Below are 21876 nucleotides of genomic sequence, written 5' to 3' on the forward strand. Positions count from 1 at the left end.
CACTTCCCTTAGTGTTGACTCATCCTTAGCCTCCCCATGGTCAGCCCATCTATTACAGGCTGTAAAATAGCCTAGGTTATCTTTCTCTCTGTGTGCATATAATTGGCTGCCATACTATTTATTGTAGCTTGTCTTTCATGTCGTTGACTGTGTCATTTTTAGTGTATGAAATAATAGGAAATTTTCATGGGAAACTGCTTAGAGTTCTGAGGAGGAAGAAAAGGATGGAATGAGGAAGAAAGGGGAGATGCAAGACAAATTCCACAGAGTGGACTGTGATTAGCAAATAAACAAGGCAGGAAGTAAGGCAGAATGAGTGGACAACATTGATGAGGCTCCCAAATTGTTCAGAGATCCAACAGCACTGATGCCAGCTTCTCGTGTTTCAGCAGGGGAGCCTCCTGGGCCAAAAAATTGAACTAGGAGCAAAACAGTGCTTTGCAGTAGGACAGGAGGTGATTTGTGGTCTGGGGTCTTTTCTGCAAAGTGTCTGAGGTGGGCAGTGGGACCAAAAGTCTTTGTTAAAAGGTTTTTATTGAAAAGAACCCCCTACTGAATGCATTTTCCACTTATTAATTCTGCTCTCTGATGCTGTGATTTCATCCAGTTCTGTTGGCTTAGGTGGTTACTCTGAATTTACACTGAGATAGCTGAGAAAAGCACATGATGTAGAATCTGCAAGCAATCACATGAGGAAGTTTAATTTCACAGCAGCCACAAAAGTTTCAAGAGCCCAAATTTCCCTTGTGAAGCAATTCATCAGTGTTCGCCTTCATCTCAGCAGGGGTTGTCATCAGCATGTGCTGCTCACGTCGGAGGGACATGGCTTTCTAGTATAATAGCTAACAGTGGACAGATGCAAGCAGAAGCTAGTGATGTTAAGGTTATTGATGTTGTAGAAGACCCTAAATGCTCAAGGTTAGTGCTCTACTGAAATAGGCAGGGACACAGCCTCCTCTTTGACAGGCCACAATATCAAAGAGATCAAAGGAAGGGTGTCAGTGGTAGAAGACAAAGATGTAGTTAAAAACAAGGTAAACTGAGCCTGTTGTGCGTAAATGTGTGTATAATATCCCTTGGGATCAATATTCAGACTTCAGCTGTCCTTGTTTCTTGTTCTGTAAATTACCTAGCTAGAGGGCCCAGCTGTAATGCACTGAAGCTAAATGACATAGTAAGAAGTTGAGTGAGGAACTCAAGGCAAACAGCAAGTAAAATCTGAGAGAACTAGGCCCTCCTTTATAAATTGCCTGACATGTGCCAAATGAAATGTAATGCTGACGGATGTAAAGTAACACTCAACAAAAATAAACATAAGCAGAAAATGAGTAGAATTGAGCTACAACAGAAGGACTTTGAATAAGACCTTGAAGAGATGATGGTACTTGCTCAGAAAATGGTCTGACGGGAGAGCAATTTGAAAACATAGAAGTCTTGGAATACAAAAACTACCGTATTTGGTTTGCATGGCAAGGTTTTGGTAGCGGGGGTGCTACAGGGGTGGCTTCTGTGAAAAGCTGCTAGAAACTTCCCCTATGTCTGATAGAACCAATGCCAAGATGGACCTGCTGCTGGCCAAGGCTGAGCCCATCAGAGACAGTGGTGGTGCCTCTGTGATAACATATTTAAGAAGGAGGAAAAAACAACTGTGCAATGGGAGCTGGAGAAGAGATGAGTGAGAATATGTGAGAGAAACAACTCTGCAGACACCAAGGTCAGTGAAGAAGGAGGGGGAGGAGGTGTTCCAGGCACCAGAGCAGAGATTCCCCTGCAGCCCCTGGTGAAGACCACGGTGAGGCAGGCTGTCCTCCTGCAGTCCATGGAGGTCCATGGTGGAGCAGACACCCGCCTGCAGCCTGTGGAGGATGCCACACTGGAGCAGTCAATGCCCGAAGGAGGCTGTGACCCTGTGGGAAGCCCATGCTGGAGCAAGCTCCTGGCAGGACCTGTGGACCCGTGGAGAGAGGAGCCCACGCTGGAGCAGGTTTGCTGGCAGGACTTGTGACCCCGTGGGGGACCCACGCTGGAGCAGTCTCTTCCTGAAGGACTGCACCCCGTGGAAAGGACCCATGCTGGAGCAGCTTGTGAATAACTGCAGCCCGTGGGAAGGACCCACCTTGGAGAAATTTGTGGAGAACTGTCTCCCATGGGAGGGACCCCACGCTGGAGCAGGGGAAGAGTGTGAGGAGGAAGGAGCGGCAGAAACAATGTGTGATGAACTGACCTCAACCCCCATTCCCTGTCCCCCTGTGCTGCTTGCGGGGAGGAGGTAGAGAAAATCAGGAGTAGTTGAGCCTGGGAAGAATGGAGGGTGAGGGGAAGGTGTTTTTTAAGATTTGGTTTTATTTCTCATTATCCTACTCTGATTTTGATTGGTAATAAATTAAACTAATCTCCCCAAGTCGAGTCTGTTTTGCCCGTGACTGTAATGGTGAGCGATCTCTCCCTGTCCTTGTCTCGACCCACGAGCCTTTCGTTACATTTTCTCTCCCCTGTCCAGCTGAGGAAAGGGAGTGATAGAGCAGCTTTGGAGGGCACCTGGAGTCCAGCCAGGGTCAACCCACCACAGCTACACAGTGACATTTGATGAAATACTAAGAACGTTGTGTGTCTCTAACTCAGCCACTGTGACTCAAAAGTGTAAACAAAAAAAAAAAAAAAAAGGGCAAAACTGATCCTGATTTATACAGTATTAATCCCCAGCAGGCTGCTAGAGGTAATTGGCTCAGGAGAGAATTTAAATACCCCTAGCACCTGTGTTTGGGGAATTTGTTTCACCTGTACTGTTACCATGGAAGATTCATGTCTTCTCATTAGCAGCCTTCTCCCTAACAGAGTGACCAGCAAGGACTCAGGAACTGCTCAGCTCAGACTGTAGAATCTCATGTGGAGTCTCACCTTTTGGCCCTTGTTTCTTGCCACAGTGCCTGCATCTCATAATGCCAGAGTTTCATTTCCACTCTAGGACATCTCCGGCTAGATGCAGCTGTGGTTGGCATCAGTCCAGGCTCAGAGTGGGGAAGGGGATGCAGAGCTGCACTACAATCAAAATTCGGAACAACCGCTGAAGAGTGATCTGATCCCTGCAGGATTATAAAATCTCTTTGATTTCACTTGTCCTGGCTTTCTACCTGTGTAACTCAGCTGAACCTACAAAGCATTTTGTAAAGCCAAGCCACTTCTTCTCTCAATCCTAGGGCTTGGCATCTTTTGCTGTGAGGAGCTGTTTTCTTGTTTCACAAAGCAGATGGTCTCCATGCAGATAAGCTTCTTTGGCTGGGTAGGACAAAAAGGTGAGCATAGGACCACTGCTGCCTCACTTTCCTTACTACAAGAATCCTGCCTAGATCAGCATGAGAATTTGCATTCCTCCTATCTGTTTATGCCATTTAAAAGTTAGATGTCAGTGACATCTCCTTTTGTAGTCAATAGAGAGAGTTAAACACTCCCAGAGTGAGAGTCATCCCATCCTGAGGTCTAATACAGGTGGGAACTACTTACCTCTTTCTGTTATCTGTGAGGGGAACCCAGATAACTAATTTAAGAATGAAATTAAGATTACTCAGGGCTGAGGAATCTAATGGCAAATAGGATCACTTCCCTGTGGTCTGATCTGTGCCCTTCCTGAACTGAGAGAGGTGATCTCAAAATCCTTCTAGGAGAGATTACATCCAGGTAAAGAAAGCAAATCTATTGCCAGCCTTGCATGACTCACTAGACAGTTTACTAGTAATGGAAACCATCTTTAGATAGAGAGATACCCGGGCTCTGCTAGTGGAGGCATGTTTTAATGTGGAGTGTCTGTACTAACATGAATTAAATTAGGGAATTAACATCATTGTTAATTAAAATTACATATAGATCATTATAATTACATATGGTGTGGCACACTGGGACAATTTTAAATTCAACTCAGATTAATCATCTTTGTTTTAGTAAAAAGCACAGACCAGAGAATAACTTTTTCATAATACTGTATTATGATATTGCAATATGGGCTACCAGTTACTGTACTTCAGAGTCAGTGTCTTGAGTGTTACGATTATTTAATCCTTTATTCCACAGTAATTTTCTGTATAAAACTAAACTAGATCTCATGAATATATTAACTTCAAGACTAACAGAGTAAAGTTGAGGAAACTGGGAGGTAAAATTATGAAGAACTTCACATCTCTGTTTTATCACTCATCAGAGAACACAGATTCTGTATTTTGTATTGGAAGAAGCAGAATAAACATCTTCGTAACTCATCTTCAGCTTTGCAAATTAATGTTTGGGCAATCAAATTTTGCTAAGTCCCTCTTTTCTCATAATAGGGTAAAAACATATGATTGTGGAGAAAGAATTGCTGGCTGGTTCTCTTTGTTTCTTGGTCGTCCATGTCGCTTGATAAGACAAAGTTCAGACACGAAAAACAGGTCGCATCAGAAAAATACGAAAGGTATGTTGTCATTCTTAAAAATATTTCTGATTCCTCACTTAGTAAACATCAGGCTCATGGACTTCATACTGACTATATAATTACCCTGATAAAGGGTGAAGGAGTCATTCAATATTGATCTGGTAGGTTTCAAAGGGTACATTTATACCCAAACTGTGTTTATGCTGCCCTTCTACTTGTTATATTTGGTGAAAATGTACAGATACACTAGTCTGGGGGTTTTTTATCATCATGACCATGATTTTGTCTGGAAACTCAATGATTGTTTTGAAAAATGATCATGAAAAATCTATAAACAAAGAATTTATTCTTAGACTAAATTTCATTATAAAAAAAGATCAGATGGAAAGAGCATCAAAAATCCATAGATACTGCTCTTGTAAATTGGTTTACAAATTTGGTAAAATCTCAGCTCTATCTCAGTTTCTAAATGCAATTTGTCACTATTATTTACAGGTTTGAGGGGATTCTTGGAATCTTTCCTTAGGGTCTGAGGCCAAATGAATAAGTTTTTAATGAGAATGAATAAGGTCAAAGGAAAGATGAGGTGAAATTACTAGTATAATCTTCCTGATTTTTAACAATCATTATAGAATGTTGAATTCATTTTTTTAGGTCTGGCATTTGCTACAAACATCTCACTCTCTCTTGTGAATGAAGCACAATACCTCCTGATAAATATAGCAAGCATTCTGCAGCTGAAAGAACATATTTCTGCAAGGTAAGATCCTTCTGTCTCCAAATGTGTGTCAGCGGTCTTGGATTCCAGAATCTTGCCATAAGATGCCAATGTAACTGTTTTATCTGGAAATTTAGAGATAGTTACTTTTCAATGTTCAACAAATATATAGGTACTAAACTGGTATAATTACTTATACCTGTATGACTTCTGAAAATTTGGATTAAATGCTTGAACATAATCTTTCTGCCAGTCATCTTTAGGAAGACTTAAACAAAATTCTTGTCAAATGATTTGGTGGCAGGAGACTATTGGGAACCAGCCAACTTCTATTTGTGGGAAGAACAAGGAAAATTAGGTTTTCTCAACATAAAAAATCTGGCAGGTGAAAATACAAAATCATGCTTCTTGCTGAACTGTTTCTTTCCTGTGGGAAGGATTAAGATTTGTAGCAAACATTCACAACAGAAATATTTTAAACTACTTGCAGGACTGGATTAGTTTCATTTCTTAATTGAATTTGGCTTCACTTCTACAAAAGTGGGAGACACAAGCAGCAAATGAAACATTGAGCCAGCACACAGCTCAAAGATAAGGAAACCATTACCAACTAAATTTTTGTATGCTGACAATAGAAAGTTGCTGTTTCTTGAGGACAGGCTCAAATTCCGCAGAAAATCTGCCCTCAAGGCCTCCCATCATAGCTGTGCATCCCACAGCCCCGGCATTTTTCTCTGAGCCCCCTTTTCCTGTCTCACCAAACTTCCCTGCCTCTGCTTGGAGTTACCTTCTCTCCTCTTAGTCAGCCATCAAACATGCCCCCTGCATTGAAATTCCTGTTTTGAGTAGGGGAAGAATATATATGTATATACAGCTGTAGGAGGATATGTATATAGCTTCAGGATTTAAAAACAGTGACTGAATGAAGCATCACTACTGACCACTGGAGCTTGCATTGCCTGAGGGTTTTCTCTCTTTAGGAGAAGACAGTTGGGCAGTTTTAGCATATCATGGCAGTGCTCCTCTGGGAAAAATTCCTGGAAAAGTTTTGAATCAGTCCATCTCTCAGACATTTTGACTACCTTTTCTCAGTGATAGTTAATGCCATCTTTTGAGGCTTGACTGGCTTGGTTACATCTCCTTGGGAGAACAACACTTGCAGGCATCCCTTAATCAGACTGGGCTTTTTCCGTGGTGATACCCAGTAAGGAACCTTCCAGACAAGGGATCTGAGTGCAAAGGAGAGGAATAAGGCACCAGAGGGAGCAGCAAGTGAGGATGAAGGAGGACAGGGAACTTTAGTAAAACATGCAATGTCAGATGATCCACTGATTTTGCACCTAATATCTTCCAGTACAACTAGGCTTGTAATCTCCTTTTCTTCAAAGGAAACTCCAGATGTGACTGGAGCTGCCATGATACCTGAGAAGCATCTTGCTTTCCGCTCTGCAGCCCAAGTTGGAAAACTCTTCCCTATTTTGCCATGCAGTGCTTTCTCAGGGTGCTGGGGAAATTAATTCAGCATGGATATACAGCATCATCATTTTGCACCATTACTAAATTGTGGTGTATGAACTTTCCAAATACTGAACTGTGCAATGTACTTCCCAGAATCTGCACATATGGGTCTTTATTAAATGTTTTCCTTTTTTAGAAAGTATTATTTAGCTTCTTGGCGTGTGGGTTTATTTTTGTTTAATGGAAACCTGCTAAGATTTATAAAACAATTTTAATCTTCAATTGAATTTTAATAATTTCTCTTTGTATCTTCTGTAAGTAAAAATTAATCTTCCAGTTTGCACTTGGCTCTTGAGAGGTGATCTAAAAAAGAAACAGCAACTTAATTAAAAATTAGAATGTAACATACTGTTGGAGAGCTATATGTATACGGAGACATCTGCTTCTCTGGTGTTGCCTTTACAGGTCACCTCCATGAAAATCCCCATGGCTTGGCCTTATGCGCAAATGTTCTTGCTAGAAATATGCCCCTGAAGATGCAAATACTAATTTTCAAGTTTGCCTGTTAAATACATGTAATGCGTTCTGGATTGCAGGGCCCACTACTGTAAAAAGTCCAAAGTACCCAGGCTGGCTTTGGCAAAATACACTGATTTTCGCAACAGATCCAGGTTCGAGATTTGCAGGATGAAGGTGCCTGTCACTCCGTGCAGCCAATGCATGTTTTAAGGGGGGGGGGGGGGGCGGCGGCAAATGATGGGCATTTACTCAGATACATGCAGCCAAGTAAATAGAAGCAGTTCTGAGGGCTGGGGATAGGCACAGGAGAGGTAGGGTATTTTGGAGGTGAGCCTGAGCAGGTTGAAGGCAGAGAGACTAGTAGTTGCATTGCAGTCTTGGAGAATCAGCAGCAAGGGATAAAACAGTAGAAACTAGAAATAGTTTTCAGCAGCTGGCTCAGGACGCTGCAGGCCCAGCTTTGAGGTTACTGGGACTTTTGATGCCCCCACCGTTACCAGTGGCAAACACTGATATGTCACAAAATGCTTTCAAAATGAGAGGCTACACAGCATCCAAGCTCCAAGAGCCCACAGCAAAGCTAGAAAGCACAACAGCATAACTGAACTTGTTCATGTCTAGCTGCTATTTTCCTCCCTGTCTGTCTGAGCATCAGCATAGTTTACACCTTCTGCTGGCTCCTGTCTCCTGCAATCATTACAAATTGTGTCTCAGCCATGGATTGCTTGTGGGATCTCAAGGGAAAACCTGTAGCCCTTCAGCTTCCCATCCCACTTTCTACCCCCAGGCTGCTGGTGCCCTTGTGAACAGCGAAGGCTCGGTGTCGTTTGACTGAAAGTCTGCACAGGCAGTTTATCCTTATGCACGTTTGTCTGCTAAAGAAGATCATCCAGCCTGTTTTAAATAAAATCAAGCTCTTTTTTTCACCTAACAGGCCTCTTCTATCAAGACTGCCTGATGTGAACGGTTTTCCCTGTGCTTTGATTTTGCATGTTTTTCCTCATTTTAGTTAAAACACATTGTAAACTGTATGTCCTTACTTTTTTAAAATATTTTTTTCCAGGACAGAAACTTCTTTTTTAACTACTTACCGAGGTTTCTGTCTCTGCTGTAGGGTGTCATGCCCCAAAGTTGTCAGACCACAGTTGATGGAGTATGGAAAGTTGTTCGTGTCCATAATAGCTAATGCAAAAAGAAATGCTTTTCCCCACTAACAATGGCGCTGAGAGAACTCCCTTTCAAATTGTAGGGCTGTCTTTTTTTCTGGTACTGGTCATGTTCTCCTTTAGAAGGAGAGTGAAGAATGACAATTCAAAGGTATGGCCAGATTTCTGCTATTTGTATGCGGTCTGCTGCTCTGTCTGCCTCATATATGTTCTCTGCACTGACACAAATCTACACTCTGGCAATTCAAATGCTTGTAAAGAGGGGGAGGTATTGCCACAGAGAGATTAATTTTTTTCAAAACACCGATCATTTGGTTCAATCTGCATCCCAAAGGCAAATAATAATAATATGAGGAATACGTTATCTTATAAAATGCCTTTACTGGCCTTTTTCACCTTCAGCATGTGATGTTTTTGTCCCTTTTGCCACTGCAGCATGTGCAGAATAACTTTATATTTGCCTTCTTTTTAGAAGCATTTAATAAGTCAAATGATTGCTAACTTAAAAGATCTTTTCATTTGTTGCCATTAGCTTTACATATGGTAACTATTAAGGAATTTTCTCATATGCATTGTTCACAATCACCTGTCTACATGCTTTCATACCTACTTCACAGTTCCAGGTTACACCTCTGAAGAAGCCACGTAGAGGATTACAAATTATAGTGGAAGGCTTAGAAATTGTAGTTAAATACTTTGTGCCTTTTTCATAGCCTTTGTAATAAAACTTGGTCCGGGTTATTCTGGAGAAATATTTGCTGAATCATATTAGCCACTAGATTCTTACAGCACAAATATCTAGTGCAGAACTAGTTAATAAACCTCATTTTTTCTTTTTCTCTGTCAACTCTGTGAGACAGATTGGAAGAGCCATTGGAAACAGAGGAATTACTCCAACGTTTCCGTGCCAACATTGTCATCAGTGCACCAGAGTCCTTTGAAGAAGAAGAGTGGGCTGAAATTTCAATAGGTGCTCTGCGATTCCAGGTACGAACTCATCTCCCTTGACCTAGTCCCAGTCTATCACAAAGTATTTTGACCCCTGCAGACAGAGCAATTTTTGCAAGGCTTTGACTAGAACACAGGCAGCACAGTTTGTGTAGATGAAATTTATGAAGTGTGTAAAAAAACCAAACATACTGTGACCTGTGGCAAACATGCTTCAATATAATTGAGAGGTTTTGACGTATTTCTCCACACCTTTTTTTTTAATTTCATAATTCATAAAATTTCCCACCTCTATCCAACTGAGCAGAAAAATAATCACTGTTTTGAGGCAGTTTGGAGCAAATATTTAGCCAGCATGTCACGAGGGAATACTGGTTGCTGTTAAGCATAATAGTCTGCATGTAACCTCGGATTGCTGCTCATCAAGCAACTGACAGCCAAAAGACTGGACATGAATACAAGTGAACGATCACTGTCTGTTGCCCTCTGTTGTACGCATTATGTCTTAATCTCCATTCAAGACATATTTCTAAGTCAGGCCTGGTAGGGTTTTTTCGTATGTTATGCTTCATAGCATATCTAACAACATAATGTGCTTTGTACTGTAAGGAAAATGCTGAAGAGTTAGACTTGTTGGCAAATACAGTCTTTCGAGAAAAAGGTCAACAACGGATCCATGAAGAAGCTACACATGAAACCTAAGGGAATGATGCACAAATGTATTCCATGTTCTATTGGATTTGTCTGGTCCTTAGGTATGAAATAGGTGTTTGAAAATGCATTGCCTAGGATGTGAAAGTGACTTATTCATTGTTTTCTTGGGGGTTATAATGAAGGTGTGAATAACAGAAGCGCTAAAGTCAGATCTAGAAGCTGTGATAGACATCACTCCTATTTCTTTCTGGTCAGCATATTGTAAGAAATGGAAAGGCCATTTTTTCAGCAGGGGTGGAAATTATGACTTATCTGCTCTCTTATGTATACTTTCGTCAGTAAGCTGTAATACGAGTTACAGAAAATTGAGGAAAAATTTCTTTAGGTAGCAGATGAGGACAAAATCCTTGGTGTATAGCTTGTTGGAGGCTGGAATTGCACTAGGGATCTCAGCTTAGGATCCTGGTCTGGAATATACTGTAAAACTACAGAATAAAAAGGCATTCCTGTTTCTGGCATTGAAATACTTCAAGAATGCAAGCTGAAAATAGAAAGGCTTATGCAACTTGCATTGTCTTTTCCATTCTCTTCTAGGTCCTTATTCAGTTACTGATGCAGTAACAGTAGAAATTATGTTAATGGTACTTGATGCCAGGAAAATGGTAGAAGCAGCTGTTGAACAAAGCAAAGCAGGGAAAAATACTTCCTTCTCTGTCTTGTTTTCTTCTTCTTTCAATAAAATATTAAAGCTGTGGAAAGTCATCTTCTGAAAAAACTGAGCCAAATGTATGGTTTTGATGATTACACTGAAAAGTTGTACAAGCAGTTCTAGATGTACCTAAAGAACTGAAATAGCACTTCAGATCAGCGTATAAAAATGTTTACAGTGTCAGGTTTAATTATTTGCCCTATTTGAAATTTATAACACATTTTATGAAAGTAGAATGTGCATATTGAGATACTGTTAAGACAGTTAGTTTCTATAACCTACAGCTTTGCTAAAGTTAGGGTTGCAATATTAAGGGAAACTGGAATATGTCTTCCTTCTTAATTTTAGTGCTTTAAAAGGTAAGAAGTTCATTGCAGTTTTTTTTCCCTAAAAACACACCCTAGTTCAAACAAGAATTAACTTTAAGAACCATGCTCTCTATGATGTTACAGTAGAGGTTCTCATTATTCCTTCTGATTATATAAACTTGTGAAAAGTTACATCTTGCATTCTAATTATCTACAAGTGCTATGCCTATAAGAAAGAATGGGGGATATTATTGTGTGTTTCAGCTGCACTGAAACAATGTAAACCAAACCCTGTTAGTTGAACTGCCAGAAAATCATCCTTGGGTTAAATCCTGAGGCGCTAGCTTGATTTTGTATTCAGTTCCCCTTTGGGCAGGTAGCCCTACCAGCCTGAAGGTGAAGTGAAACCATCAGGAAATATAAATATGTAAATGCTTTTGATTTCTTAGCTTCCATCTCTGGGAAAGTTTTCCTGAACAGAAAGAAAATGAAAAGGGGAATTAAAAATATCAGTGAGACCTTCGCAAGTAGACCCTTTGAAAAATGTACCTACGTTAGGTGAACATGCCTGACCTCTTACATAATTAAAGCATAAAAGAACACAGGAAAAGTATGTGAAAGATATGTTTGTAAGATATTATGATGGTCAGAAGCTTGTACTGTTCTGTGTTGTACTGCTTTGATATACATCTGTGAACCTTCTTTAACTGAAATTTCAGGTTGTGGGTCCGTGTAGCAGATGTCAAATAATCTGCATTGATCAACAGTCTGGGGAACGAAACAAAGAATTTCTGCAGTCTCTGTCTGCTGCCAGAGGTAGAAAGGTCAGTACAGTACTCCAAAATAGCCGTATAGAAAGATGTAGCGACTTCACTGCATGCGTAGTGAAATATCTGCTGAGAGAATATTCACGATTAAGTTGTTACGCTAATCGTTACCATTTGTTTTTTCAGTAAAAAGAAGATGCACTTACAACCCAGATATGACGTGGTTTATTTCCATAAAATGCTCAACATGTTTTTTATTCAGAAATTGACTGTTAATATGCATTGTTTTTTTACTGTGCTTGCTTTTATTCAGTATGTACCGCTTTACAATGTGTTTATTTTGGTCTTGGAAAACAGAAGCTGATGTTCTGATGTTATTCAAGAAGAGAAATCTGCAGAAAAATTAGAAAGCATTTGAAATGATACAGTTAGCATGTTAAGACTAAACTTTATTCTTACTGTGAGAAACCACTTACCAGGAAAAACAGAGCAGATGCGAATACAGTCAAAGTGGAGAGTAATTGATTAAGAAAGGGACTGGAGAAGAAATGTGAAATACAGGCGTTAGTTTGGAGTCCTTCTGCTTCCGAAGGTTGCATTGCTTGCTTGGAATTGAGAGTGCTCAGACGATGGCTAGACAGTTTGGCATCCCAAAAGCTTCACAAACCTCCTCATAAGTGTTTATTTAGCTGAAAATCCTTACTTTAAATTCATTGCTTCCTGTTCATTAAACTTCTGTTGCAAAAGTTCGTTAGCCAGTCAGGACTCAGAAGTCTCGCCAATACCAGCCGAACACCAGAGACTGGGCACAGAACAGAGGCAGAGCACTAACAAATAGGTTGAAAATTACTCACCCAAACTATGCACAAACAAGTTACAAATAATGCATTCTTTGTTTGGAGAAAAAATAATAAATTGATTTGTCTCAGTGACTCATTAAGCAAACAAAGGGCTACATTTTCAATGAATGTTATCCTTGGTGAATAGCTCCGCCAGCTCCATCTCGGAGCCAGCCGCCTGGTGCAGAGTGAGACAGGGGAGAGGCGAGCAGGCAGGGGCCGACTGTCTAGGCACAGCTTCCAGCTGACCTGAGATGACTTAGGGTTGCACAGCAGGCTCTCGGCATCCAGATCACCTCAGCATATGTGCCGTTGTGAGATGAGCTCCTGGCTCCAGGTGGGTAGCCTGAGGGCAAGAGCCCTCTCCAGGTAATGGTAAGCCACAGCTGGAACATCTGGGACACTTCACAACCCATTCTGGCACTCTGGGCAGGGATGCTGCCCAGCTGCTACATGGGGTGCAGTATGCGGAGGACTTTCTCTACTCACGTGTGTTTTACTGGATTATGACTTGAATCCTCTGTAGAGCGAAAGCACTCTGTATTCAGGGACCTTCTCAAATGGCAACAAAACCCTATCCAGGACACAGATTCTCAGGAGAGGCAAAAGATCTCCTGCATGTTTCCCGCAGCAAAGATGAGCTTCTCTTTCATTCTGATTAACTCAGCAATGCAAAAATTTTCTTGATACAAGCACACCTAGAACCAAGTAACTCATTCAAATAGAACTAAGGAAAAGAGAGCAATCCAGCCTCTTGAGAGCAACCTGGCACCAGATAAAAGATGCACGGCAAGGCGAGGCGCTGCAGAGCACAGTGCTGCTATTCACAGCGGGGGAGTGCTCTGCTTCCCTCAGCTGTGCAACAATATTCATGCTGCAAAGAACCAGGCCTTCAGCTTTTTTTATTTTTCCCAGCCTTCAGCGCTGCTGGCAGACAGGCTCTTGTGAGCATGCCCTGCTCTGCATAAGGCCAAGCCCTCTGGGTTAGCCTGACAGCTGAAAGAGGTAGTTTGAACTGGTAGTTTTGCCTGAATTGGTCTGAGAAGACCTCCGAGCCCATCCCTCCTGCAAGTCATCTGTGGGGTGATGGTCACCAGCTGGTTATCAGTGAGTAGTACCTGAGGACAATGGCATCTTCAGTGTGCTAAGCAGACCTAGCAGAGGACATTGATCCAACCTTTCACAGTTCGCAGCAGGGAGGGAGAAAACATCTGAGTTCATGTGACTGTGTTAAATTGCAGAGCTAATCCTGTGGTGACTCATGTCTCTAACATGCGCTTTTCTGTTAAGGAGTCATCTAATAGACTTCATTTTCTTTTTTAATCAGATACAGATTCAGTAAAGGCATTTAGCAGTGTTTGTTCCCAGCTGTCAATAATGTGATTCGAACTACAAAAAACAAATGCAGCAAAATAAGATTTAAGCTAGTTTCCCAGTACAAGGGGAACCGATATTTTTGAAAGGCTGTTGTAGTTGTTTGATTTCCAAAACATTAAAGATACCGCACATACGAATGAATAGCAAATCCTGAATGCTTAACAAGAGAGCCAGATGTCAATATTTACCATTTTGTTTTGTTTTTCCAAAAACACCAACCTGGAAAAATACATTGAACTTTATCAAACTGGTGGCCCAAATGACAGCATTGCCAATGAACCTCAATAATGAGCTAAATAAAGTAGGGCTTGTAAAAGGTGGTTCAATACTTATTTCTGAAATCATATTTTTCTCCATCCCCCTGAGACTCTGGTGCTCCAAGTTAAAAGATTGAGTCTTTGCACAGATGGATTGCAGCTGAAAGTCAGAACCAGCTACTGTAATTAGCCACACAAGCAATTTGCATGTTTCCTGATAAATGTAAAGCAGGGTACCAAAGCCTAGCCAGCTACTTTTTATGAAACCTTTTATCACATTGTTTGAAATAAACCGCAAACACCTCTACAAAGCGAACTTGAGCTCTGCTACCATCAGTTCTGAAGAAACACTCATTAAGGATTCCTTCTGTAATTTTTGACTGAAAAGGAAAAATGAGCTCTCCTTTTGTGACAGAGCTCTCTCTGTTACTGCAGGAGACTACGAAAGACTAGATAACTACATTAAACAAATAGCATAAAAATAGCCACAAGCTGTTTCACATGCGTCACCACCTGATGCAAAACACACATAGACAGAAAGGAGAGAACATTGAATTCTTGCCCGTCTTCTGTGTTTTGCAGATGCAGTTTAATGCTAACAATAGCGGAAGCCCTGTGGGTAGATTTGCAGCAGTGCTATAAGCTGGGACTTGCTGTCAAGGTAGCAAAGGGGATTACATTAGCAGTCTGCCCCAGCATAAATTTATGGATAGCTGTACGTTAAGGGAAATCCATTATGTTTGCACATGCCCTCATACACTGAAAGGCTTGTGTTTTTTCCTGCAGGCTGTTGATCCTCCTTTATGCATCTCATTGTGCCTTGGGAGAGCTGCTTTCCCTGCAGAATTAGACGCCCTGCCTCTGGATTGCTTACTTAAATGTTAGCAAGGAGAGCAAATGACTTCTCTTATCTGCTGCGTCATTATCATCCTTTTCATAGTAATGCAGGGCTTTACACTATGCAATGCTTTTCATCCAAAGATCTGGAATATTTGCAGTGATTAATGTAATTAATAGACTTCTGAAATAATATGGTTGTCTTTTCTCATTGGTGGCTGAACTGGAAAATGCATTTTTTTAAGGTAGAAAATCAGTTCTTAGGAAAACATTCTGCTGTCCAGATATTTTCAACAGAACAAGATGGGGGTTTTTGACACCAAGTTAAAAGTTTCCCTTTTTTCCAATATGAAAAATCAGCATGTTGAAAGTGAGTACTTCCACTCTTCTATTTTGTAAGGTTTTACTAATAAGTTTTGGTGAATCCAGAGCTAATAAAACAGCCTTACATTAAAAAAAAAAATATTTGGCTTTAATAATTGCATCTCAGAAACTTTTCATGGGAGGGAGGTTATGTTATTGTACGAATAAAATGAGCAGACATGAACAGGTAAATTTATCTATTGGGAGAAGGCAGCTGGGATCTACATCCAGGAGTGAAATCCAGAACTCATCTATCCAAAGCTAAGTTTTACCATGCAGTATCACTCATATGCTTGTTACACATTCTAGCAGGGCATTTTCCCTACCAAGTGCTAGTCTGAATTAAGTAATTGTTTAGGAGCTGTAGCTTGAAGGCATCGCATCTCAGCCTTTGTCAGGTTTCTGTCTTACAGAAGGAGATACTGCACCCAGGATATTTCTCTGTCAGTGAATACCTAAGCAGTGCATATTACTGTTGATCCAGTAAATGTACTTGAAATAACATGCAAGAATGACAGCATTTTATAGCTCCTCCTTTAAGTGAGCGTAGTGACTATCATATGATTCACTCTTGGCAAGAATAAATACATTTTATCTATTTCTCCCAGCAGTGAAGTGTTGTGCTTTTTACCAATCAAGAAGCTTTACATATTTTGTCCATGTGAAGTTTAAGAGTGATGGGAAAAGCCCCTACTGCCATCAGAATACCGAACGGATAAAGCCACAGAACTCACAGTCCAGCACTCCCTGCCCTGTTCTTGGTGTGTTCTGGGGAGGTTACATGCAGAATAAAATGCCCTTGAAGTCAGGAAGAGGTAGCAACAGCAGAGAGAGATTATGCAGTTCATTGTAATAACTCTGCAGGCTGTAATCTCTGCATCTGAAAGCCTCATTTTTCAACAGTGAAATGGGAGAAGGGCCAATTTCTACATTTTATCTTTCTCTTGAAACAGAGCTGAAATGGCAGGATGCACAGCTTTTGTGGTTGCTTGGGGTGGAGGGGGTGCTATTATCAGTATTTGCTGAGTCAATATTTGTAATTATTGAAAAAACAAGGAAATTTACTTAAAAGATATTAAATACACTTCTGGTAATCACAGGCTAATTTTTGGTCTTAAGAACATTCACCAAAGAAAGAGGTCAGCAATTCCAAGCAGGTATTAGTACTAAAATATATATACCATCAGTATACCATCACCATGAAAACTCCTTAGGCATCACCCAGTATCAGCACTGAAAAAAATACCGTGAAACTTCAGATGCCCAGTCAGAGTAGGGAAATACTAAGGACCAGGATTAAAATAGTATTTGAGAACTCCTGAAGGTAACGTGTATTCACACATGCCTTTTCTTAAAGAATTCTGAACGGTTTAAAGTGCTTTAAGAAAAAAAATCTTGCTAAATGATTCACAACAATAGAAAAATTGGTAAATTAAATTCTCCACAGTGAACAATCTGCCCAGATTTATTTTAGTCTCATTTTAAGATAAATCAAGACGTCAATACAGTAAATATAAATAAAAACTTCTCATGTGTCAAATAGGTTAATTTACATGGATGAGTTATAAAATTCCTTCCTGTGTGAAATGTGCTGTAGCATGGACTAATACTCATTTTACAATATTTGTTTTATGATTGCCAGATTTTTTAAAACAACAAAATTATGGCAACTGCCATTTTTGCAGTAGGGTATAGGAAGTAAAGCCAGGTTATTAACCACAAGGCTGAAAAACACATCATTTTTGCCAATAGAGAAACCACAACTTGTCAACAAATAAAAGAAAAGCAAGAATGGAAAAATAATACTATGTACTTTAATATTTTAAAAGAAACAGTTACTAACTTACCATTTTAGCATCATGGTTGATCCAACACAGTCACTGAGCTAGAGGATTGGGATCTTCCTGTGTTGCAGTCATTCCTCAGCATTAAATACTAGAACACTGACCATAAGGAACTACCCTGTGTCCACCAGTGTTGACACCATTATGGTCACAGGTATCCAAAAAGTGTTGCTAATAGGATAGGCCTGATCAGGTCCAGCTCATTGCCCATATATGTGAAATGTCAGCGAGATGAAGGAATAGCAGAAGTAGCCAAAAAACTCTGCTTGGGAGCTGGTTTTCTTTTTAATGTTTAGGATTACAAATGAAACTGAAAGACCCAAATTCAGAGCGTGAGGCAATGTTTGGATAGATCTCTGCTTTACAGCATCTCTCTTACTTGGGAGTAGGTCTCAGCCTTACCACTTGCTAATTCCTCAAAGACTAAAAGCTGTTTCGTGTTACCTCGTTACTGTATCTTTATTTAACTATATAGTGCAAGAACAAGAGAAAACATACTGTCTTCATATTTAGTCTGTCAAATACGCTCCCTTAAATTCAGCTAACGCTATTTTTTTAATTTCTTGCAATTCCTTTTACCTAGTATATTTTTCTAAACCTGCTGTAAATATAATTCCCTCAATTTCAGGATCAATGATCTGAACAATGGCAGTAAATGTAATCAGGAAATGGAGAACAGAGTTTTGTTTTTAAAATTTATTTTTTCAGAAGTACCAAATTAATGTCATTTGCTTATTTATTTACTTTACACTTTAGAATGACTGGTAAATTTTGGTTGTAGCCTACCAATACAAAATACTTTTTACTGAAACCTGTAAAAAAAGACAAGAAAATTAGTATTGGGTTTCCAAGGTCCTCAGTTTGAAGAGCAAAGACATTCTGAAGTCTACAAATCAATTATCAATTTAACATGGTCTTCAGCATTCCTTTATTTCTTACTTTACATACATTTACTTCAATTAACTATTATCTAATAATTTGGAAAATATTATCATGAGATTGCAAGTCTGTTTCTTGTGCATTTCTAAATTCTCCACTGTTGGAAAGCAAAACCACAAAAACACACTAGCGTCTTACTGTGACATTTCCAGATCACACCCAGCTGTTCACAGCTACAACTGTAATGATGTTCAACATGCTTAAGATTAAGACCACTCCTAAGAGTGCAGACACTCAGATCACGTTTTTGGTGCCTGCGAGGGTTGTATGGTCAGTGAGTGAAGTGGTTATTAGGTTCCTCTTTTCTTTATTATTCAGTATCACAAGGACACATATCTAAGTATTTCTAATATTTAGGTAGGATGGCTTCACAGGTAATGACAGATAACAAGTGGTAGTCCTAATAAAACAAACTTTCTGAATAATTTCTGTAAAATATACTAAAATATTCATAAAAAGAAATGAAGCGAAATTCACTAAGGCTAGACAGAACGAAGTTCTGTTAACAAAGCAAGTAATTCATGGTAGAACATGCAAGACTTTTCCTCACTGTTTGAACATACATGCATTCTCGTGCTGCCTAGCCTTTATTTGTGATAATGCATTAACTGTATTAGTCAAGAAGCCAGAACAGTCATTAAATGGCAAGACTGTGAGGGAGTGTGAATTACATATATGATACTATGGAACTCATGATGAAATACTATGTTATTTATCCACTTACTTAAGGTATTCTTCTTGAATAGCATGGGGTTAGCTTTTGTTTACCAGTCTATTATAGTTAATTAGCTATAAATGTTCTTAATTACATGGAGATAGTACATACCTCCTTATTCTTAAAGCAGTATTGTTTTTCTAAACATATCTGGGTTGCGAGATCCTCTATAGATCTGATTAGTTTAACAAGAGTTGCGTCTCAATAAATATTTTGCTTTTTTCAGACAAACTTTGGCATATACCTGATGAACCAGCCCTTGCACTCACCCTTTCCAGATATTTTATCGGTTGGGTCTGAAGTACTTCCAGTGCTGAAGGAGAATACAGAAATTCAGCCCCCGACATCCAGTGAAGAAAAATGTTCAGGATAGCTTCTCTGGTGGAGATGAGATTTATATGCAACTCCAGGGAAAAGTCAGGAGTCAGTTATTCAAAAAAAAAAAGAAAAAGCTTCCACTCGTTTGCTTCTGGTTTAAGTCTTTAGTTTTCTGTTTGCTGTAAATGTTATCAGATGGCAGAACCCTTGATAATTACAGCTCACCTACATGTTTTTGCTTGTGATTAGGTTACAGCAGCCATAACTCTATTTTGCTCAATTGCTTCAGGATGCAACAGGTTTGATCAAGTTTTACTTGTGGATGACTCCCCAGACAAGCCCAACATCGTTGTTAGAAACCCACATCTCAATGAAGGAAAGTAAACACAACAATACACTACTTCCTTATGTTGCTTTGTTAAAACCACAATTGGGAGAGAGGATGTAGGACATATTTTAGAAACAATGTGGGTGGGATGGGAACAGTGGGAGAGTGGCATTGGAGTAGCGGTCCATTCAGCTTTTCAAAAATGAAACTGAAGGTGATGTGTAGACAGTCTGAAAGCACTGGAGAAGAGAGAACTGTTATTGGAAAATCTGTGTCTCCCCCTTCGGTAGTGGTGTGAGAGGATGCCGAAAGGCACAAAGATCAGTGAATATTCAGTATGCTGTTTGCAAAACGTGAAGCAATTTCATCCATTTGTTCTCGACTTCTTTCTCGCGTTCCTGTTTGCTACTTTTCCATCTGATTTATTTTATGTGATAACTTCCAACACCCTTGTTTCCTTACATATTTGTGGATGTTGACACCTTTTTTCTAATTAGAGATTTTTCAGCTAATACAGTCATGGTTTCTCTACAAACTTTGTTTATCCTCAGCAGTCTCTAATGGCCACCTAAGGGAACTCTTGATAGTTTGGATGCTTCTCCATCCCGAACAAGTCAAAGTATTCTTTTTTCTTATCTTTGTGCATTTGACAATGTCCTTCTTAGAAGGCTTTTGAGTTCTTTACTCTCCTAAATATGACTCATGCCTTCTGATTCCTGAGAGCAAATGTCTGAAACCTAGGACTTAGTCTAGAATATCAATTATTGTGAAAATTAAAAAAATAAATAAAGTGAGCCACACAGCAAAAAACCACATGAAAAGTCAATGTAATGCAAGACTGAATGTATTGAGGCCAGCTGTTTTATGACCCCCAACATATGTCCAGCCAGCCACAGGGTGATTTCATGCTTCCAGGAAGTCCTTCTGGAAAAGGAAATTCTAGATTGGCTGCTGTATTGCCATTTGGGAATTGAAATTTTGACCCCGTTAAAAGCACCGTCAGAACTCTCATCCAGCATGATTTAGGTCTTCCTTGGGGCAATTTTGGCTCAAACTGTGTGAAAGTGCTTCTGACTGAAGCAATCTTTGAGTTGTTTGAGTATATCCCTGGAGGGGAGCAGGCAGCTTTGTGAAGGAATTTGTCAAACCGTCATTCTGAAAGGGGAGCGACTACCACAGAGCAGCGTGTACAATGGGAAAAGGGAAGCACATCACCCAGTATGCAAATCAGAATTCAAAGATGGTCTTTTTTCTTTCTCTTCTTTTTTTTGAACTTTTTTTTCTTTTTTCTTCCTTTTTTTTTTTTTTTTTGTTCTTTTGAAGAACTGGTTTTACTCACTTCAGCTGGAACAGATTCTTACTAGTCTCTCAGCAAAGCTTTGTAATGGAAATGAGAAGAGACATTATCTGTTTCTTGCAACTTGCCATAAAATACATGGAAAGAGAGAGGTGTTTCATATGTATGTAAACTGAGGATCAGTTTTGAGAGTTGTACATTCCACTTCAGAGCCCAAGCATTGCTCCTTGATGTCTGCTTTGAAAAGCAGGGGTTTTATCTGTCTAATAGTCAATTATCTGATGTTGTAATGAGCAGCCTTTTTGGAACCTTGAAAAGCAGTTTCTTGGTATCTAAATCTCTTAACTGTTTCACTCTTTGCCTTTCTGTTATGCAGAACATTGTTTTGTTGGCTAGAAAGCCAGTGCAGCTCTGCCAAATTTAATATGAAGAGACCTGCTGTATGCTGACCTTCAGGTGATCTCTGGTGCTTTGCTCTGTCCTCTTCACCTCACCAGTATGTCATTTGTTTAAAATGGCACAGAAGTTAGAAAAGGAAATTGAAAGCAAACCTCAGCAAGCTCTGTTTCACTTGTTATTGGATTTACTACAAAATAAGTCACTTTGGTACACAGTGGCTTGACAAATACTGTTTGTGAATAGCTTTAATGCAATGTATGATAACTAAAGATGAGAGGATTTGAACTTTAAAAATGTCATGCTTGGTCATTTTGACCTATTATTTACAGGCAATTACACTTTCTCTCTGCTGTGACTTAGTAATATTAGATCAAGAATAATTTTGTCATTTTACAGGGGGAAAAAAAGATTTTCTCTGATGTATGAACATACTCATTAGTATATTCTGTGCATTTCCCAGAAGGAATATCTTTGTGCTACTGTGATAGGAAATGTCACAACGTTTCAGATTGATGGAATAGACATAAGGAATCTTTCATCTCAACAAAGGATAATATTTCCCTTCTAGTAAGTGGAGTGTGTCTGCCAGTATTGACGTGTCTTCCCATCAATGAAGACAAATTCTTCTCAGTGCCAATACTCTGTGGAAAATCTTGAAGTAGGAAGAGTCACTTTTAAATGACGTGCTGTAAGTTTGTAGAAAGAACATCCCTC

At 39.7% G+C, this 21876-nt stretch overlaps 1 protein-coding gene across 1 annotated transcript in view; it reads left to right on the top strand.

Moving 5' to 3' along the window:
• MOCOS (molybdenum cofactor sulfurase) overlaps nt 1-19710 on the top strand; it is a 225107-nt gene extending 205397 nt beyond the window's left edge. The window contains exons 11-15 of the mRNA XM_059815648.1: nt 4317-4441; nt 5057-5162; nt 9124-9250; nt 11602-11706; nt 19047-19710. Of these exons, the coding sequence (XP_059671631.1) occupies nt 4317-4441; nt 5057-5162; nt 9124-9250; nt 11602-11706; nt 19047-19193 (610 nt within the window). The 3' untranslated portion in view covers nt 19194-19710. The remainder of the gene's footprint in view (nt 1-4316; nt 4442-5056; nt 5163-9123; nt 9251-11601; nt 11707-19046) is intronic.
• The last annotated feature ends 2166 nt before the right edge of the window (nt 19711-21876 follow it).

The sequence above is a fragment of the Gavia stellata genome, chromosome 3 (genome assembly GCF_030936135.1).
Source record: "Gavia stellata isolate bGavSte3 chromosome 3, bGavSte3.hap2, whole genome shotgun sequence".
Classification (NCBI taxonomy): domain Eukaryota; kingdom Metazoa; phylum Chordata; class Aves; order Gaviiformes; family Gaviidae; genus Gavia; species Gavia stellata.